This window comes from Lissotriton helveticus, chromosome 3_1 (genome assembly GCF_964261635.1).
Source record: "Lissotriton helveticus chromosome 3_1, aLisHel1.1, whole genome shotgun sequence".
Taxonomy (NCBI): domain Eukaryota; kingdom Metazoa; phylum Chordata; class Amphibia; order Caudata; family Salamandridae; genus Lissotriton; species Lissotriton helveticus.
This window is the reverse complement of record NC_136061.1, coordinates 713,300,563-713,323,391: the sequence shown is the minus strand read 5'-3', so window position 1 is coordinate 713,323,391 and position 22,829 is coordinate 713,300,563. Positions and strand designations below refer to the sequence as shown.

General features: G+C 44.2%; 1 protein-coding gene across 1 annotated transcript in view; it reads left to right on the top strand.

Moving 5' to 3' along the window:
- The first annotated feature begins 4,899 nt into the window (after positions 1-4,899).
- LOC144822877 (solute carrier family 13 member 1-like) overlaps positions 4,900-22,829 on the top strand; it is a 701,886-nt gene continuing 683,956 nt past the window's right edge. Inside the window, exon 1 of the mRNA XM_078680852.1 lies at positions 4,900-5,351. Coding sequence (XP_078536978.1) covers positions 5,247-5,351 — 105 coding nt within the window. The 5' untranslated portion in view covers positions 4,900-5,246. The remainder of the gene's footprint in view (positions 5,352-22,829) is intronic.

Here is a 22,829-nt window from a genome sequence, read left to right as displayed (position 1 = left end):
TCCATTGTGATCTTGGAGTCCCAATTCAAGTCTCACTTGAGCTGGCGAGGCAGATTTTGGCAACCGAAAGGCTCTTTTAAAGATTTTTGTTAGTTTGTTTAATAATATACTGGTTGTACCCTTGGTGATCTCATGGCCGTACGTCAGGGAGTTGATTACTTTGGCTTTCATTACTTTCAGCATGGGGGTTAGGCTAGGACCTAGTAGCTGTTTTGACAATTTTGCAGCGGCCACGTCTAACGACAGAGCTTTAATTTTTAATGCTTCTTTGTGCTTGATAGGAGCCTCTTGTATCCAGAAAGATGCCTAGGTATTTATAACTGGGGGTTGACTCTAGCTTTATTTTGTTAAAGTACCACCTTTCTGTTGACCTTTTTTGCTTCCCAAAAGAATTTTGTTGGTTTTTGACAAGTTAAGCTCTACATGGTTTCTTGTCGTGTAGGGTAGCAATTCATCCAGTAACCTCTGGAGACCCACTTTTGTGTGGCTTAGCAGCACTAGATCATCGGCATAAAGCAAGTTGGTGATGCAAGTCCCGTCAAGTTGAGGAGGATGGCAGTTTACACTGTCGCGAGCTGGAGAGAGGTCGGATATAAACAAATTGAAAAGGAGTAGGGCCAATACACACCCTTGTTTGACGCCAGTTTCAGTTTGGATCTTCCTGGAAACGTGGCAGCCTTCGCCAGCTTGATTCTTATCCACGTTTCCGTGTGGAGTTGAATTATTGCCTGAAGAAGAGGCTGTGGTATGCCCCACGATTTTAGTTTCTGCCATAGCAAACCCCTGGGCACACGATCGAAGGCTGCTTTGAAATCCACAAAGCAGCAGTGCAGCTGGATATGTTGGCATGTCGCTTTGTCCATCAAGATGGTTAGCGTTAGCAAATTGGTTGTGGTACCGGTGTTGGCCACAAAACCCGTCTGGTTAAAAGGAAGGCGCGCGGTTGTTTCGGCCCAAGCCTGTAGCTCCTCTAGTAGAATATTTGCAAAGTACTTAGACTCCACGTCGAGAAGGGCTACCATTCGGTAATTTTTTGGCTCATTTCTCTTCCCGCCTTTGTAGATTGGGTGGATGACTGCACCTCGCCAAGATTCTCGGACCGTGTTGTTTAGACTACAGTAAAGAAATAAAGGAGTCAGGTATTCTGACCATAGGCTGACGTCAGATTTGAACATAGCTTGAGGGAGGCCGTTCGGGCCTGGGGCTCCTTCGGCTCTGGCTTTCCTTATGAAGCTTGAGATCTTATTTTTTAAGGCGTCCAGTGGCACCATACCGTTGGTTCTGGTGAGGTATCATTCCATTTCATTGACTCCTTGTGTGTCAGATCTTCAGGTGGAGTGTTTACAGGCTGAGCCCGCCTCGAGCCCTCCAGTCCCGAAAGAAGGCTCAAGGGGGTGACAGGGCTGGCGGAATCGGTGCAAGCTTCGTTTTTGTTGGCGTCTCTGAAGTGAAGAGATAGAAACTTACTCCAGACTGCTTCGCTAATGTTTGCATTACCGTATCCACTTGTACTTTGGTTACTCCTATTTACAAGAGACCAGAATTGCTTCGGTTTTGGATTTTTACTTTCATGGAAAAGCTTCAGCCAAAATTGTTCCGAGGCCGCTAGTTTTTCCTTTTCTGTGGCGATTTTAAAGACTGCGTGAGCTTGCTTGTAGTTATTGAAATAGATGTTATTGCTAGGGATCTTTCTTGGTTGACGGTGTGCTCGGTTTCTCTCGGTTCTTAATTTCCTTGTGGCTTTTGAGATGTAAAATTGAGAAGATTGGTTTCTCGGGCCCCTCCTTGTAGGAAGTTCGTTGAGAAGGAGATGTGTAAGAGAGGTCCAGCCACTAACAACATGAGTATTTGGCTCCTGAGAATGATGTAATAAGGCTCTGCATTTTTCCGTCAGGGATAGGGCCGTGGAATCTGACCACTTTAGGTCCTCTGTGTGACTGCCTGAATGGGTGTGGGCCAGTTCTTGATGGTGTGGGTAGCCAGTGGAAAGTGTTATTATTTGTGCCCGGTGATCACTCTCTCCTTGTGGGGCAATTTGATAGCTCTTGATCCAGGGCAGTATTTCTCTGCTCCCTAGGGTAAAGTCCAAGAACGAGAGGGATCTGCCATCTGATCGAGTCCATGCGGGCGGGATGTCAGAGGAAAAGCGCCCATTCAATAAGGTAAATCCTAGGCTGTTGAACTGCATTACCACATATTCACCCAATTTTGATGATTTGTTCCCAACAGGAATTGACTGGGAAGCAAAATGTGATGGAATTCTTGGGGGGTCCGTTCCTGTGTCGTCGGCAAGATTGCAGTAGAGATTAGTGTTGAAGTCACCTGAAATGATACGTGGTTTACTTACCTGTTAAAGTCCGTAATCCATACATTACAACCCCCCTCCCTACGTCACTGCCCTGCACTTACACCTACCACCGGCCGTGGCTGACCTATGCACAAGAAAAGTACAGTCCTACACTCTGCACCACCCTCCAGTGCACCATGGCAGCACTGCTTGGGTGAGGTGCCCTTCGGCTCACCACAGATTGGATGGCCTGTGCACAAGGACAGAATAGTCGATGCGTTGCTCCTATCACCAAATCCTCCACGGACTGCATGGTCTGTGCACAGGAACAGCACGGCCAGTAAATATGATCGCCATAGAACAATCCCTTTGTGTGTAGCTGTACAAGTGACTATTGAACCGTTTCTAAGATCGTCTGTCACCGCCTAGCAAAGTTTCAGTTGTTGCCGGGAGGCAGGTGAGTGGGGGGGAGAGGGGCATCGCCGGGGGACCTTTTCAAGCAAAACCACTGAAAGAGTATCCAGGGTTATCAGCAAAGCCATTCCTTCAAGGACAAGCAACCGCCAAAGGAGGATGAAGAGAGCGTGCAGTGCTGCAAACCGGAGAGGAGGAGCAGGCACTACACGGGGCACAACAGAGGTGGGCAGATTCATGTGGCAGAGGGTTACTCAGACGACCTCGAGACAGAGGGGCACCAGTCTAAAAACACAAAAGGTAGAAGCTTCTATAGACAAAATATGGGTCCAAGCAGACAGATGCGAACGGACCACACTGAAAATGCCTCGTTAAAACGTGCAGCATTTTAGTTTATGAAGACCATGGTGATTTTTTTTTTTTTTTTACAAAGCTTGACAACAAAAACGCAGCATATACGCACAGCATGTGTGTTGAAGGGTGTGTGAAAGCACCGACTGCGCGCCAGTTTAAAGGTAGCGTTGCTGCATTTGTGTCGGAGGGTGGTGGAGGCCGGAAGCAACTACGGGCTATTGTGCCTGAGACTTCCCACGCGATGAGAAGTGAAAGAAATCAAGCTACATTCTCGGAGAGCAGCGACGACTAGTCTGGAAAGCCCCTGGCTGCACAGAGTGCACATTCAGTGCTTGCTGCTCGCAGACTTCAGGCTGTTAAATTAAAAGTCACGTTTTCTATTAACTCACATGGAAGACTCGAGAGAATGCCATACCTGCTGCAAACTGTGTGCATCCTATCAGGCTCAAAATAAAAGCGGCTGCCAAGTACAGTGGAGAACATTGTATGTTTACATCAAAGGAAAATAAGGTGGTTTGAAATCACTCTGTAATATGATTGTCTTTTGTGGCGCCACAGTGATTGTTTTAGAAACCGATGTACTCAGTTATCTTTCAACAACATTAACTGGGTTTATTGGTCTAAGCCGCCCCTGCAGCCATAAAGCCCTTTATGCCCCTAAACAACACTCTGGAGCAAACCGAAGTGGCTGGCGGCAAATGGACTAAAAGCGGCCGGTCGCTTTGATGTTCTTGGCTTGTCTTGCTTGGTAGGAGGGGTAGGGGGAGCAGAGCAAATGACAAGCGCGTGCACGGGGAAGCTTTTACGCTCCAGGACACAACATGCATTGTAGGAAATCCAGCTTGTTCAAGGGAGTTTGGTCACAAGTAATAGGTTTCGAGCAATAAATTCCTCTACCTAAAAAGTATGACTAGTGTGATCCTGAGTACAACAGGGATGTGGTCAGTGAGCGTGAAGGCGGAATCAAAGGCATAGCTAAAAAGAACAAAATATTTTTAGACAATTTTTTGATCTTCCACCACCAGGTAACTTTATAAAATGATGCACACTTTAAATGAAAAGTAAATGCACGTTTTGAAAAATCAGTGGGAAACACACTGTTTTATGTTATGAAACCTTTGTTGGTTAATGTAGGTTAAAATAAAAAAAATATATATTTTCAAAGTGTACAATAATATGGAGATTGCATCTAGTGCAAACAGTTTTGAAACTGTCCATTAAAGGTTCAAACTCCACAACTCCAGCTTGGCATCCCCCCTACAATACCACTCAAAAAGTTAAAATCCTAGTCTTCAGGAAGCTTAAAGTGTCTCCATCAATTAACGTCACCCCGGCTCCCAATCAGCCTTTACATTTATTTACAGCCAAACCAGATGCATTGATCTACATTTCTTTTCAGACACCTGGCACCCTGGAGAGAAAGCGTGTTTCTTGTTTATGTAACTACTGCCCCTCCCTCGGGATCACAGCCCACGAGACCACAAATGCCTCGGGCAGCCGAGGCATTTATAAGATAGGTCTTTCAGCACAAAGGCTTAAAATTACAGGCAAATGCCGCCTGTCGAAATCTTCATCACGGACAACGGACTGGGTTAATTCACGGACAGTCCGTGAAAATTACGGATGGGTGGTCACAGTGTGGTGGGGGAGAGCAGTAGTTATGGGGTTAACGCATGAGGAATTCTATTCCGTAACAATAGCCAAAATGCAGGGTCAGAAATGGAGGGTAGGTTATCTGTGAGCAGTGCACAAGATACCAGCATTCGCCCATTTTCGCTGTAATGTAAATTGTGAGCGTCTCCTGACGCTGCAAAGTGTCTGCCTCGTAAGACGTTTTGCTAAAGACATGTAAATGTCGGTGTTGGCTGATGCCGCAGCTCTGTTTGATTCTCGTGCTAATCACAGGCTGCGGATGGGGGCAGGGCGGCAAACCCCCGCGGCGGGCACACCGTCCACCAGCCTGAACCGAGTCTTGGGGCTGCTCCGTTCAAACATGCCGAGGAGGTGAGGGGACTGCTGAGTACGCCTCACCCGAGAACCTCGGAGGGAGCAGCACGGACGCCGCTGGGTGGCTGGCGGGACTGGAGCTGCAGCGCGTGCACTGCGGCTGTGAGGGCGCCGCGCGCTGCGGGCTCCGAGCTTCATTGTCTGCCGCCACGGACTCCCTCATCCTTCCGTCCGTTCGCTCCACATGGCCCTGGCCGTCTGCAAGCGGCTGTGGCAGCTTAAAGATGTCGTCATCACTTTCCTGCTGCCACTGCTCCTGCTCCCTTTGCCGTTACTCGTCCAGAACAAGGTGAGACTTTTAATTAAAAAAATGGTCAAAAGGGAATCTCTGAAAGCTACAATTTCGCACTCTATTCTAACCTTAAAATAAGCATGCGCAACTGTCTTAATTCCATATAGTAAATATATATATGTATGTATCTCATGCAGTGTAGCAAGTTATACGTGTAAGCGTTCCAGCTATGCATTTCATTATTTCTAGTTTCCTGTAATTTCCCCCATTTATTATGAAATATAAACAACCGGCATCCGTTTTGTATAAATTATCCCGTCTGCAGATGGTTCCTCTTTGTGCACATTGCTTCCCCTGACGATGCCTTTGCCCATTGGCTCGTTGTGAGCTACGCTGGGTTACAGACACCAGTGCCGTGTGTTGTCCGTCAGGTGGAGTGGTCTGTCAGTGGGTTAAATAACTGAACTCGGACCGCACACCGTTGAGGCTTTAAAGCGGCGTGTTGTGATATCCGCGGTCCGGAGGTCTCAGGGGACGTCACATGCGGTCATGTTTCACGCCGAGATCAGATCCATACAGCGTGCATCGGTACGCTTATCGGAAAGGAGATAACCTGACCAAATGTGAAATTCTACCAAAAGACCCTTGCGATGCCAGGGCAGCCAGGCTCGAAACCACCCGACAAACGGAGAATATGCTGAGAGAATAATACATCTTTGCACAATGGGTTGCTATATGTGTCGTGGCGCAACAGCACACACTACAGCGCAGCGTTCGAATGGACTGCGGAATAACCGATAATCACTGTATGGGAGGGAGTGCCAGACAAACTATGGGGCTGTCTTCTAAGGTGAAGCTTGTCGGTGTACCACTGCTGGTATCCAACCGACTGCCTAAGATTTCACTCCGGCAGCATTCTGAGCTAGAGAGCTTCACAAGACTAATGCCATTAAAAATACCAGGAATGTTCAAATAAATGAAGAGAAGCACAGTACAACTTACTACAGGAAATAGTTTTTAGTATAAAACACTAAATAACAACCATAGGCAGTTTCTGTTTTTGTTTCATTGTATATAGTCAGTGTGGCGACTGGAAATCTTTGAGAGTGGTTGGGCCTAATACTGGCCCTGAATTACCTCAAACGGGCAGAGCAAACAAGCTGGACTTCTTCCCCCTGAGAAAAGTTTGAAAATATTAAATGGACTTTATAGTCCATGCTGTGTAGCATCTGTTTTTGGGACTCACCAGACAGGAGGAAACTTCTAATGTGGCGGGCGCCCTGACCACAGCGTTGGCGGCGGGCCTGACCCAGTACCGTACCGCCAAAGTCATAATCAGGTCCTTAGTGTTCTACTAAAATGCTGTCATTACTTGGTGGTTCACCTGCCACACCATGGTTGCAGTGATAATGCCTCACTTAAAATTTCTCAGCTGGGTCTGTCAGGGCCAACCTTTGACCTGGTACGCTATCTACCCCTGAGCTGCCAGGTCATAGTGCCTTTTCCCTCCATCCTATTTAGTGAGGAAGAGCCGTATCTAGATTTCCCTGCCCAGATCTGCATAAGAGGTAAGGTAGCACCCAGCAGGAAAATACATTAATGCCACTTTGTTAGTTTGTTCAACAATAACAAATGTCCACTTTGGAGCTTGTTTGTGTAATCGAAATAGAGATGCTGAGCGGTTCCAAGAGAAAATGACGCTTGCTGCATATACCACTGAGCCTTAAGTGCACCCGCTAGGGGCAATGAAGCACTTAGATGGAATGTGCCATTTTGGAGAGGGACAGGATTACATAGGGCCAGATTCACAAATTGCATTTTGGAGTACATAAAGTAGTGCTACAGTACTAATTACTAAAAACTGCAATTCACAAACCAATTAGTGGAAATCTCCATCTCCAAGTTGCCTATCTTTTCATTGGGCAGAACCGTACACATGTAAGTTTGATCTTAGTAGTAAATGTGGGGCAGGCCAGTTGGAGTAGCTTAAAAGCGGGATTACTTAATGTTAAATGGATGGGGTTCTAGGAGGGGTGTAAGAAGGGGTTTAGGGAGGGAAATACACACCCACAAAAGAGTAAGCCATTGCTACCCACAAACTGCACTTCTACACTCACTACAAAAAAAAAGGAACCCAAATAGGAGTTAATGTACTCCAGCTCAGACCTGGTATAAATCACTGGTATTGAAAAACTCTTACCAAAGTAAATTATAAAGGCAGGGACTTAAAATAGAACCCCCAGGAAATGATGGTGAAATTAAAACATTTATTTCATCTTAAAAAATATATATAACTAATGAAAAAAATGCATATATATTTATAAGTATTTTGATATAAAATATCATTTTTACCATTACAAATAAATGTAACTATATTCAAAAGAAATTAAATTAATTTGTATTAAATGTATATATAATCTTTATATATATATAGTTATTTAAAAATCCTTTATTGTTTTAGTTACTTAAAACCATAACAATATGCAATAGATAGTTATCCTAAATGTAAAAGAATTGTACAAAAAAATTATTTTTTTAAAACATCAATTGATTCACAGTGCATTGGTTTCACAAATCATTTAAACATAAATGGTGACAAAATGCAATACAATCAGGTCAACATAGTCTGCTTTGTGAAGCACAGACTCCAAAGGGGATCTAATAGAGTTACTGCCTCAGTTCATTGGGCCTTTTAGCATATTGATGTAAAACCATAAAAACTGGTCAGGACTGGAAGAGGACCATTGTAAGAAATATGCCCTCTAATTTGCTATTCTGTATCTCCCCTTGGACTGGGCTTAAGCCATTTTGAATTCAGGGTTAAAAAATGTACCAAGTTACAATTGAGGTGTGGATCATTTGGATCAAGGCATTTTAATATTGCTGCTCTGCAGGATCGAATACCACTTATATTAAAAGTTTTTTCTATAACAATAGGTGATATGGTTTTAGGTTAGGGCAGACGCAAATTAAGTGAATTAGATCCTGCTTCAGTGCTCTGCAAAGACTGCATACTTTCAGGCATTTACATTGCCAGCTTGGTTGGTCAGCATTTGATGGAATTGAGCCAAGACATAGTGCTAAAAACGTTTTTAAATGCGGGGCATGCGTCTGACCTAAATACATTGCCGATTTCAATTTGGTATATGATTACAGGACCATCCATGCGTGGGATCGCTTATTCAAACTTGTTTTGTCATCCAATATATATATATATATATATATCAATCACGTTTTGCTATTTGTAATGCATAATACCTAAATATATACATTTTATTTTGGGTAGGATTTTTTAAAACGACACCTTAAATAATTGTAATGCATTATATTTAAATTAATAAATATCTAATTCAAAATAGTGCTAGCACATTTTTCTATTTTGTTCTGCATTTAGAATAAATAAAAACATTAATTTACATTATATATAAAAATATTTTTGGTAATTTTTAATATTTTCTCTATATGTTACCAAAGAACGATCTCCTCCCCAGTGGTGGTGAACTCCGCCTACATGTGAAAATTGACTAGCAATCAATTTACCTTCATAAATTTGGCTCCTTCCTGTCTCAGGGATGTAAACATGTACTCCACTTTGTAGTAAATCATCACTCAGAAATGATAACTAGCCAGAAGTAGTAAATTAACAACAAAGCATGCAAGTAAATTTAGGTGTGTAGATTTACCAATGTGAATAAGCCCCTCTGTATCACCAAGATGCAGAAGAACAGCCTTACTTTTCACACGAAGATGCCATGAGGGGTCCAAAGTGGCATAGGTTTTAACCTAGAGAGTCCTCTCAGACATTAGTTTTTGCCTGACTCCAGTCACTTTGGATTGAGGTCCTTGAATAGACCCTCCACTTTCTCCCTGGGACTTGAACTTCTCTCGAAGGGTCAGCTTGCTGACATGCTATTAACTGCCCCAGGGGCACAACAGGCAAAAGAATGGCTCCATCGTGAGCGAGAGGCCCAGTTGGGCGTGGACTACAGTGGGTCCTCTAGCAACCCTAGATATAGCAAGACCTGACAATAAAATCATTTCCTAAGGACCTGCGAACTGAAGGACAGACCTCGAATGACTTTCCCAACATCAACAAATATCGGGACTTAGTTATTTTTATGACTTATAGAGGTCTGGAATAAGACCCAAAGCTCCCCAGAAAAGGCACAGCCTAGTTAGCTACGGATTGACGGTTGGTCCCATATACAGTTTCTTCCACCAGTGTTCATGGCTACCCACCACCTAAACAACATATTAGATCCTGGGGATCCCTTGTCAGATACAGTCTCCTGCCTAACCCCGCTGAGGCAACCTGACACTGAGAAAAGATATTCTTACAGCCTCGTTCCTGAGCCCTCTGCAGGAGCCTGATCACCGGAAAAGAGACTAAGGACCTTATTTAGAGTTAGGCAAACTGGGATGAACACCGTTTAGTGATGGTCCTCTCATCCTGCCAAACCTACAGTTCCCTCTCCCCATTTAGTAAGGAAAGAACCGCTGGGTTACTGTTTGGTAAGTCAAATCATAGTAGTGGTTGCTCACAACCTCACATCTAATATGGCATGCAGGGCATGCCCAAATGACATTTTAACTCATCATTGGGGGCAGGTATGGGGCAAGGGCTGGACCCTATAGAAACAGGACTGTTAGGGTTGGTGAAAACTAGCGGGTTGATGAAGAGTTATGGTTGTGTGCTCTTCCTAAATCTTGAATTTAAGTGGTTTTGAGATTTTAGTTTGAAGTAGTAAATGTTCAAATTAAGCCTTTTTTGAGGAATTTCTAGGCTTTTGGGGAGAATGCCGAATTAACCACTGGTAAATATTCGGTTGTACTAATTGAAAAGTGGTTGGGAGAAACTATGAACCATTAGAACTTGGTTTCTAATGGGGGAATTAGTGAAAGTAAAGAACAAGCAGTAAATTATCATAGTCTGCGGATGAGAACTGAGTAAGGCACTTATAAAGCTGCCTGTCTTTTGTGGGCAGCATTTTTGAGTGTGCAATGAGATCATCAGGCTACAAAGATATAGACGTCTTTGTCTATTTTAAATTCCGTGATATTTACTTTTGGTTTCTAATTGATCCTTTATTAAATAAATCAATTCCATAATGAGTGCATAGCCAACTATTTTTCACTAATCAGTGGTAATCGTAAATATTTATAAATAATAACTTTATGTATTGGTTGCCTATTTGTTGCACAATAAAGAAGTTTGGTTATGGGGTGATTGGTCTCCTGTAGGTTGTGTATAGCGAGATTACTTAAGAGTCCCCTGTAGGTAAAAGACTGACTGTGGATGTAGCTTGAGTGCAACCATGTGTAATTGGGAACATCATGCTTTTTGGGGGATTATTAACTAGTTTATATTGTCATGGGCCACAAGATCCCCTCTACTCCCTAAACTGTTGTTTGTTAGTTTTATTATTGTTTTAAACCGTTTGTGCCATTAGTGGGACTTTGAAATGAGACCAGTGTTTGTTGTGTGTCAAGTACTCACACAAAGTGCTGCGTTATAAATGGAAGGTGGAAATGTTAAACACAGATGATTTGTTTGAATACTCAATACGAAATAAAATTCCTAGTCAGCAGCAGCACTAAGCAGATATCTCAGACCAGGAATAAACGGTGCTGAAGATAAGGCAGGCTCCTGTGCCGCCATGCTGGAGAAGATGATCCCACAACTTACAGGTATCACCTTCCAAAGAGGCTTCGAGGTACAAAAGGCATACAGGGTACCAGCAGGGAAACCAGCCACAGGCAGAGGCCCAAGAGCGATAATCTGCAACCCGCTGAGACTAAATCAGACGGAAGCCATATTCGCCTTCGCCAGGAAAAATCTGAATCTAACGTGGGCCGGCAACAAGATAGTATTGACCCAGGACTATTCAAAGCCGACAGTGGAGTTAAGGAAGGGCTTCCTGGCACAAAGAGACACCTTGCGGAGAAGAGGAGCCACGTTCAGTTTCGTCAGCCCAACAAAATTCAAGGTAACAGACAAATGGAAGACGATGTTTTTTGAATGCCCAGAGGCTCTAAAACGATACCTGCAAGGTCCAGCAGTGGAGGACATGGAGGAGAACAAAAGCCCAGGGGCAGCAAAGAGGAGCGCGTCGCCGCTGAACGAACAGTCGGAGTAAGAGACACACGTCAAGCTTCAGCAGGGGAACACAGAACAGCGTATCTACCTCACAATGTAAAGACAAGGAATTGCCCCGGCAATAGAGAGACTGAAGGGCATAAAGAGACCCGAGCAAAGAGACACACCAACAGCGAAAGAAGAAACCAACTCTACCTCAGGGATGATGCGGGCAGAGGAACTTTGTCGTCGCACACCCTTTTTGCAAGTAAGGGAGGGAGGGGGGCGGGAAGGCGAGAATGGGGGAGTGGGGAGGGGGGGAAAGGGGAGGGGGGGGGTTCTATACATGGGCTTACTGACTATCTTTCATTTCTCTGCAACTCTTGCATCTTTTACTTCTCTTTCACACTCGCACCAAGTAGGAGCAAAGTGAAACCCGAAGACATGAATAGGCACATGACGAAGAGAGCAAAAGAGCCTAATGGTAGCCCACCAGCACAGCGAACACAAAGCAGCATTAATGACACATAACGGCCAGAATAGCATAGGGTCAGATATCAAAATAGTCTCCCTAAATGTCAAGGGGCTGAATAGCCCTGTAAAAAGAAGGAAGGTGCTCGAACACCTAAGGAAACTTAAAAGTGACATCTACGTGCTCCAAGAGACCAGACTAGAAGAGGCAGACATCCCGCGATTAAGAGCTAACTGGATAGGGGAGGTGGTGGGATCTCCAGCCCAGAACAAAAAGAATGGGGTAATAACACTAATCAGCAAAAACTCGAACCTGTCTCTTACAAGCTACCAAGCAGATACCCAGGGTAGGACACTAGTGACCAGTCTCAAGAGAGCAGGAGAGACCTACCATGTCGCGAACATATACGGCCCTAACAGTGAGGATAAACAATTTTGGGAGGGGATAGGTGCCCAGTTACACAACCTACCAATGGAAGACCTATTGATCGTCGCCGGAGACTTTAACCAAGTTCTTGACCCAGCAATTGACAAGCACCCCGGCAGACGCTACCCAACCACTGGCCCTAACATCCTTAGAAACCTGTGCTCAAAACTGAGGATTAAGGACCCGTGGCGCCTAAGCAACCCGGACGCCAGAGAATATACATTCTACTCCAACCCCCACAACTCCTACAGTCGGATAGACTATATACTAATGTCAGAAACACACACCCACCTCATAGACCACACAGAGATAGGACCCAGAACAATATCAGATCACGCACATATAAGCCTATCCCTATCAGGCAGACACAACGAAAAGCCAACACGCAGGTGGCGATTCGATGACGGCCTTCTTCAACACACATCAGCGAGGGCAGAGATAGACACAGCAATTAAAGAGTATCTGACAATCAACGATACACCAGAAACACCCAGAGAGGTACTATGGGACGCCCTAAAAGCGACCATACGGGGGACAGTAATGACAATAAAGGGGAAAATGAACAAAGCAAGGAACAAAAGAATAGCCGACCTGGAGAAAGAGATCAAAACACTAGAGAACAGCCACATAGCCAGCCTAGAAGACAACAACACACTCACAAAGCTAACCAAACTGAAGTATGAGCTCAACAGAATATTAAGCGAAAGAGCAGGGACCTGGATCAACAAATACAAATCAGTCAACCTATGCACTGCCAACAAAGCGGGGAAAAACCTAGCAACCTACCTAAAAGGGAAACAAAAGCAGCACACAATTGGGGCAATCAAAGACAAACACAACAAGGCCCAGACTGCTAATAAGGACATCCTGGAGGTTTTCAGGGACTTCTATGAGGGTCTATACACAAGAGATGACGCGCTAAAAGAGGACGGGGGCGAGGAACTCCTTAACAGCATAGCCACACCCACACTAACAGACCGAGAACGAGACGTCCTAGAGCTAACAGTCACAGAGGAAGAGATAAGGAAAGCCACGGCCAGCCTCAAAGAAAACAAGGCACCAGGGCCTGACGGGTTTACAGCAGGGTTCTACAAACAATACCTGACCACACTCCAACCCACTTTGAAACAGGTATTTGAGGAGTGCGTCCACAAAGGACGCATGACCCCATCAATGGCTGAGGCAAATATAATAGTCATACCAAAGGAAGGGAAGGACACGACAGAGGCGAAGAACTTCAGGCCGATCTCACTCATAAATGTAGACTGCAAGATATACGTGAAGATACTAGCCAACAGACTTAACGCCTACCTACCTAAACTCATACACAACTCCCAGGTAGGATACCTCAAAAACCGCATGTCCCATGACAACACCAGACTACTATGCCATATAATCAACCACTCGGCCCAGAGTAGTAAAGCTGCCGTAATGATAGCCCTGGAAGCCGAAAAAGCGTTTGATAGAGTCTCATGGCCCTATCTAGATCACTGCATGGGGAAATTCGGGCTAGGGCCCAACTACAGGAGGATGGTGATGGCGCTTTACAACAGCCCCAAGGCGCGAGTGGTAGTGAACGGCGGCACCTCAAACATACTAAACCTGGGCAGAGGTACGCGACAAGGCTGTCCACTCTCACCTGGCCTCTTCCTTTTGGCAATAGAACCGCTCCTAACAATGATACGAACGAACGAAGATATAGCTGGGGTGCCAATAGGAGGAGAAAAATTTAAGCTAGCGGCGTATGCAGATGATGTCTTAATAATGACAGAAGACCCTGAGAGATCTATCAAGGCACTGACAGACACAATTGAGAGGTACGCCCAGGTCTCAGGGTACAAACTCAACAAGGACAAATCAGAGTGCAAGCCCCTAAACATCCACACAACAAGTGCAGTACTAGGAACGTCAGGCCTAGCGTGGCAAAATAAACCTATTAAGTATCTAGGCATTCTCTTTGAGAGGAACCTGAGCACAACACTAGAACATAATGAACAGGCTATAATCCAGAAAATCAAGGCCAAAGTAGACGGGTGGTCACCCAAGTTCACAACATGGTGGGGGAGGGTAGAAACAATAAAAATGATGCTCACACCAATGGTGAACTATATGCTAGCCATGCTACCCCTAACCAACACAGATGACTTCCACAAGAAGGTAGACAAGATACTGAACGATTTCCTATGGAGAGGGAAGAGGGCCAGAATAAGCATGCAAAAACTCAGATTATCAAAGGAACAGGGGGGGCTAAACATAACAAACTTCAAACGATTCCACGAGGCGTGCTTAGCTAGACAGGGACTGCACTGGCTGGACCCAAGACAGGACTACACACCGGCATGGCTAACACTCGAACAGGGCTTGCTAAAAGGTATGAAACCCATCACCCTCCTCACGGCCACCAAACACCCGGCAATCAAAGACAACCCGGTACTCAGAAACACAAAACGAGCTCTGCTGAAAATTGACAAACTTCTAAACACGAGCATCAAAGGAGGGCCCTTTGAATCCATCTGGCACAACCCATCCCTAAAATACAGGGGTAAGGTCCTAGACATGCACGATTGGTATAGCCAAGGGATATCCACAGCCAGGGACCTTAAGAACAAGGGCGCTGATGTAACATTCGACACCCTGAAGGGAGAGTACAGCCTAAACAGCGTAGAACTATACAACTTCCTGAAGATAAAAGTCGCAATAAGGAAGGCGAACCTGAACACCCAGACACCCTCGATAATACAGCTGGCTAACAGCCTGAACACGCTAGGACACCAGGTAGCACACCTCTACAAGATCCTAGGCCCCAAACACACCAAACTTAATGACAAGGTCATAAACTTCTGGGGGGAGGCAGCAGGTCAAGCACTCAGTGAGGACGCTAAAGCAGAGCTATGGAGGTCCACGAGTCGGAAAAAAGTGACGGCCACGCTAAACCAGACAAAATTCTGGCTGATACACAAGGCATACTGGACACCAGCCCGATTAGCCACCGTAGGCATTAGAGACAGCGACGTGTGCTGGAACTGTGATAAAGAAAGAGGAGACTTAGAACACCTCCTACTAAAATGCCCAAAAATCAAGGACTTCTGGGGGAAGATCAGAACACTTATCCACGAGATCACAGGCATAGACATACAAACAGACCTCACAAGCCTGGCCCTAGGGTTCACGTCCCAGGCAATCACAAAGACAGAGGACCGGGACCTCATTGATCTCCTGCTGACAGCCGCAGTCAAAATAGTCCTAACTAACTGGAAGGACACATCAAAGGCGGCTCCACAGGCGTGGCTCAACTGGGTCACGTTCCTCAGGGGGGCGGACAACATCACAGCAAAACACACACCGAAAACGCACAAGCAGTCGACCATGTGGGGGTCCTTAGACCACTACCTGTCATCACACAAGCCACCGTAGGCGTGAACAAGATACATCTGAGGGCGCTTGCTGAAATAGTTTCGTGATAACAGAACACCGTGCACATCTCCTACTTTATCTATATCTCTCTCCACTGTCCCCCCGGGGCGCGGGGCACAAGACGATTGATCACAGAGACGTACAAATGCCATGGAACACCAATGGACGGAATACGAACTATGAGACTATGAGACTACGAACTGGCGAATGATCTCAAGAGTACGGACTACCGCTCCCCCCCGCCCCCCCCCTTTCCTTTCCTTATTTCCTCCTTTCTCCTCTTTAGCCTATTTTCTTCTTTCTTCTTCCACTCATGTATAAGCCTCGTCCCTGTATGTAAAATTATATTTTTCTATATACAATAAAGAATTTCGGAATAAAAAAAAAAAAAAAAAAGGAATAAACGGTGCACTCTTTCTGACAAGGAACTGTCTTCTTGCCAAACAGCCTTGACCCCAATTTCGTATGCTTGGGGTTCACGGTGCAGCAGCTCTCCTTGCTATTGAGTTGGGAAATTGCCAATGCCCATCACCAGTGTCTTCTGATTGTGTTTCATCGGCCGTCTCCATTAATTTGACCCTAGCCATAATTAAAACGGTTATTGTGTAGTGCTGAAGTGACACCTTCCTCCACTTGCTCTGTGCTACAGTAGACAACTGGACCGATGAGACAGTTAATATAAATACTTTGAAAGCTAAAAAATAGTTAAGGGAAGATACACAGAAAATGTAAACACGTTCTGCATACATTTGTGCCCTTCACTAACGGTGCTAGTTCTGGCAGTCACCGATGCAAACGAAGCAGTTTCAGGAACACTCTCCTCATGGTATGGTGATACGCATGTGCTACCTATGCATCAGTCAAGAAATCTCGCTTATTAATATTCATATGGCAGCTGCTCTCAAAGTGCAGAGAGAGCGAGAAAGATAGGTATCGTGGCCTGTTTTTAACAGAAGACTTTTATTCCCACCCCCCTCCCCGTGTATTTTAGAACTCGTCCAGCATATTTGAAAAGGACTCACTTAACATACATTTGTTGATTTAAAAAATGGGAACGAACCTGAAAACCCTGACAAAATACAATGCCAGCCCTGTCCGAGTAATTGCGGGCATTACTTAATCACTATGGCACAGGACTGTGTGTGCTTTCTGTAAGCCCTAGGACACTTGGAGTTTCTGAATAATCAGACTGTATATTTGTTTGTCGTAGGTCTTGGTAGAATAGTCGGATCAGGCAAAAGTCCCAATTTTACTTGAAATATAGGGTTACTCTTTAGACCTCTATCTCCTTATTTTCAACTTGTTAAAGCCAGGATCTCCATGGAATCCCTTTCTGCTGCTCGACGGTCCTTTGAGATGGTTTCCATATGTTTGTTGTAACATCGCTTTTAACACTGCCTTCAGCATTTGGCCGCAGCTTGAGTGCAGCGCTGGTGTTAATCTGTCTAAGGGTGACGGGCTGGAACTCTTTCTGCAAAGGCCCTACGTGTGTGGAAGCTGTGTTTTGGAACAGGAAGTTAGTTAGATATTTTGTGAACGCTTCATTGCTTCCAAATTGTTTCCTCAGACATCTAGAAAATTATAGTATATACACACCAATACAATGCTGTCACTTGATTACACTGCTACTTAGGTGAAGACTTTAAATATCCAAAATGCCCCATGCATTTTTTAAATAGATATGAATAAGCATGTTGATACTTTCTGTGGTACATTGCTACCATACAAAGAAAAATATAGAGCAAAATAAATCTTACTTGCAGAATAAGGAGCAGAAAGTGGTTTCCTGTCTTTGGGAGCAAAATGCCTGAAGTTGTTGAATGGCATTGATATTCTTTCCCAATATGATCAGATAATTACAAACTGAAATTATATTTATCAGGCTGTAGCTATTAGAACAGGTGTGGGATAAGCAAAAGAAGGCCGCATGTAGGGCAAATCTAATTTTCACCCCCAGCCTCTATCACACAGCACTCGCCACACAGGATGGGAGGGTCATAAAATTCTCTTGTATGCAGCTCATATATTTGAGTGAGTACTTTCTCCAGCTCTTACATATATTTCAAACATGAAGTATTTTTGTCCTAAACATCTGCTTGGCATCTTCAGAAAATGAAACCTTTTAGCATGAAATACTTCAGTTTTGGACAAAACTCAATTTCCTCTCACAGACATTTGCTCTTTTCGCTGAAAAAGGTAGTTTTGTCCTGAAATACCAGACATTATTTTTTAAATATTTGGTTCTTAAACATCATTTTGTCATTTTAATTAAGCAGTGCTATACACCACTAACATGGACAGATTCTGCCTTTATCCACTATTTATCATTACCAAATTCTAGCAATGACCATCATATGTCAAGGGTTTCACCACCACTATCTAAGAAATAACCATAAGTAAGTCAAGAATATCTGCAGTTTGTCACCCAAGGCCCACTGTTATGTGAGATCTAGCCAGCATGTCACATAGAATGACCACTTATATTACTCTGGAGCCACTAGCAAGTGACAGACAGCTATCATGTCACCCTAAATGCATGCAATATGTCCCTCAGGGTGTTTTACTATGCCAAATAGCAAGTATGTTTCAATAAATTGAGCAGACATTTTTATCTGTCAGTGAGGTTATGACCTACTGGCTCCTATCATGTAAAGCTCCACTGTTATGTCAAATCCCACATCCTTGCGCTGACATTCTTGCGCTGACATCCTGTGTGTGTATGTGTGGTGAGTGCTTGTGCAGGTTAGTGTGCATGTAGCGCATAAGAAGTAGCAGGACTCTGTCTGTGCATGAGTATAAGGACTAACCCAAAAATCGTTTTGAATTTTTAGACAGTGAAACCCCATACCCTGCCAACAAATGTGTATAAAAGTGGGACCCAAGCCAAATCACTTGTTTGAGTTCCACATTCTTTATGCTCAAGGAAGGGACTGCTCCATAGACTACATGAAATACTGCTGTGTGAGCAGAGCTGAGGTCTGGCTGACTGCTAGTCTCCTTAAGTTGAGGGAAGATCACCCGAAGTCTGCACTTTCTGCTGGAGCAATTGAGGATCTGCCTAGTGCCTCGAAGTCTGCCTGCCTGTTGAAAATGGTAAGGAGTCTGTCTGGCTCTGTAGAAAAATAGACTCTTTACAAGGAGAAGCCCATCATGTTCTTAGCTTGATGAACACCTTAGAGACCGTAATCAACCAATTCCTCACCAACCACCTCAGCAATGAACTCCTCTGTACCCGGCAGTCCAGATTCAGGCCCAATCACAGTACAGAAACAGCACTCATAGCCACAGAGACAACATCTGAATGATCCTTGACAGAGGAGACCCAGCAACCCTCATTCTCCTGTACCTCTCTGCAGCATTTGACATGGTCACACACCCTATCCTGATCAGGCACCTGCACAAGATTGGTATCCATGGAGCCACTCTGCTGGATCTGCTCCTTCTTAATGAATAGAAGAGAAGCTGTCAGCTTGGCACTTTGCTTCTCGGAAGTCTGCAAACTCATCAGCAGAGTGCCTTAAGGCTCATCACTCAACCTCATCATTTTTAATGAACATCCTCTTTTACACGGATGACATACAACTCATACTCTCACTCTCGGACAAGATCCCTCAACACATGAAACAAGTTCGCTGTCTGCATGACCGAATTTGGATGAAAGTCAACTGTCTCAAGTTCAACAACGACAAGACCGAAGTAGTGGTCTTTGGCAAGAATACCTCATCATGGAAATCCAACTGGTGGCCGGATGAACTCAGACCCACACTCACACCCAGAACCCACACCAGGAACCTTGGAATAATCAACAGCAAACAGGACATGACAACTCAAGTCAATGCCGTCATCGTATCTTGCTTCCAGACCCTGTAGATGCTGTGGAAAATCTTCAAATGGCTCCCAAGTAACTAGAAAAGCTGTCACTAGAAAAGCCGTCACCATCAGGTTGGACTGTGAGAACAACCTCTACTCTGGAATCACCAAACAACTCACTAGATGATGATAAACCATCCAGGACTCGACAGCCAGACTCATCCTCATCCTCCCACACAGAACTCACTTTACACCAGACAGGCAGTGCAGGATGCAGCTGACAGCTGATCTTTGACATCCCCAAACTTCAGCCTATTTCTCAGGAGGTCAAGAAATTATATTGGCTTCCGGTTAGTAAGTCCCTGATGTTTAGGTACTATCTATGGCACATAAGGTGCTACATAATCTTGGACCTAAATTTCTCAGAGACAGCTTTCATTGGAATGTTCCTAGGAGAGAATTGCATTCGGCTTCCAGCAAATCACTTGTTTTGCCCAGAATTCGATTTGCTTGTTGGGTTGGCTAGCCCTTCTCCTACGTCACAGTCAAGCTCTGGAGTACTTTACCTCATTCCATTACCACAATAGATCATCATCTACTATTTAGGAAAGGCCTAAAAACCGGGCTCTGCACTCTTTAGGCTGTTTCGCTCTAGTGGGCTCTTAGGTCTACTCATTGTGTTGGGTGTCTGTGTTCTTTAGGCACGTGAGAGCTTTATAAATTATTTTTCACTTCATTCTTTTTCCACCATAACTCAGGGGTCTACATTGGCTTCCAATACCCAAACGTCCTCAATACAAACTCCTCATACACACATTCAAGGCGCTACACAACTCAGGCCCCACTTACCTGAACAGAGGCATCTCCTTCCACCAACTATTGAGACACCTCTGCTTTGCAGGACTCCTACTTGCACACATTCCACCCACACATAGAACCAGATCAGGAGGATGGGCATTTTCTTGTATCGCTCTTAAAGCATGGAACAACCTACTACTCCACATCAGAGTATCCTCCTCTCTTCTTGGACTAGGCCACTATTGCTTCAATGCACATGCCATCACAGCACTTGCAACATCCATCACTTCTTGACTGACACCATTATGAGGGACTGACAAAACATTTTAAAGAATATATAGAGTATTCCATTCAGAGATAATCATTACGTGAGGGTTTAGCTGCATGTTGCCTAGATCAGCTACAAAATGTTACCCAGGTGACACCACTACGAGAGCCACTTAGAATGCTTTAAAGAATGCCCTGCATAGTAAGTATTAATTAGATGGGGCTGTGCATAATGACTGTACCTTATGTGTTTAAATTGTCAAGTTATTAATTTTGAATTCCAAAAGTTATTACCTTTATACCCTTTCCCCCAAATAAATTAGGTAGCCACTACACGGTCCTTGTGGGCTCTGTCCATGATGCTTAAATGTTAACAATTTGCAGAACAACTTTCTAAATGCCTTCTCTCGCTTATTTTATACATTCAACACAGTTCCATGTAATAGGTATGTACATATTTTAATTGCATTCTTCCTCCATACTGAAACTGTCTTTTTACTATTTCCTTATCTTACTTTTTTTTTTCAGAGTTTTATATAGCGCGAACTAGACCCGAACTGAATCAGGTATCAGCGCGCTTTACATAGCACCAGTTACGTTACATGAGGACAGACACACATTCATTTTAGGCACGGGGAGATTAAGTGATTTGCCCAGAATCACAGGAGGTTTTGGCGTCGTCACCGAGACTCGAACCCAGATCCCTAGGTCCGAGGTCAAGCGCCCGAGCCGTTAGGCCAACTCCTCTCCTCTCCTCTACTTCATTATTCATATCACATTATCCATACCCAATATGATAATTACTACTTGTCTTATCCATTTGTTGCAGTACAAAAGGAAATCAAAGTGTATCAAGTTAATTGCATTGCAAGTTCTCTAGTTTAAAAGCCACAGCAAAGAGGCAATCACATTTCTTTTGTGGTGTTACACCTGACATCCTTGGTGTGATGTTTATCCAGTCTTGTTTCCTTCACATCTCCTGTTTTGCTGAATTAGTGTCTGTTGGCATTAGGACTCTGTGCATGTTACCAGTGATAAACTACCTGTGCTCTCTCCCTAAAACAGGGTATGATTGGCATCTACCTAATTGGCATATTTAATTTACATTGTAAGCCCCTAATAAATGGTACTCCGTGTACCCAGTGCTTGAAAATAGAATTCTACTAGTTAGCCTGCAGCACTCATTGTGACACCCACCTAAAGTAGCACTTGAAAAGTTCTAAACTGCCATCTTTACCCGTAAAATAAACCTTTTGCGAGGCATAACCTTCCATTATAATGTTTTTTAGTCACCTGGTGGTAGGCACTTAAGGCTCATAGGGCAGGGTGCATAGTATTCAAAAGGTAAGACATGTGAACTAATGGTTTATAGGTTTTGGCAGTGAAAAACTTCTAAAGTTGTTTTTCACTGTTGTAAGGCCTATCTCCTCCATTGACTATATTGGTTTGCCTTTGTACATGTAATAATTTCTAGCTTTGGATTGGTAGCTGATAGAAAAATGCTCCTTACACTCTTATGAATTTTAATTTAAAATCATCTTTAATGGTTAAGTTGAAGTCACAATACTGAAAATGCCACTTTTTCAAACTTGGCAACTCTTGTCACAACCATGTGTGTTGTCTGCCAGTGTCCTGGGTCACATGACTGTGAATGGCTCTGCTGTTGACGTTTGTGTATTTCCTCCAGAGAGTAACACAAAGGGGGCTTAGGTGTGAACAGGATGGGCCATCCTGGCAGGGTGAGTGGACTGGGGAAAGGCTATACTCCGCCCCACTTACACTTCAAAGGGTGTTGCCTCGGATACACACACAGGAAAATCACACCAGGCCTGCTCTCCTTTTATCACCCCCAGATAGTTTAGAGCTTTCACAAGGGGAGAACCTTCCAGAAGATGTTGTTGTTGGACAGGGATTCCCCACACACAAAGTCTAGCACCAGGTATAAATATTGGACCTCCTGAGACATTCATCAGAATGCTCTTGGACCTATGGAGGTTTGAAATCAGGATCTCCTCTCGACCCCGTCCCTCAAAAGCAATGGACAAAATTGGAAGACGAACTGTCAGGCCCTCTCTTACAACTTTGTAACCATTCCCTTAAAACAGACACAGTGCCTGACTGTTGGAAAAGAGCTTTAGTGAAGCCATTGCTGAAAAAAGCACTATCGGATCCATTAGATCTAGCTAATTTTAGGCCCATTTCCCTTCTACTGTTTCCAATAAAAAATTTCGAACGTTATGTAAATATGATCTTGTCACAATATTTAGAGGAC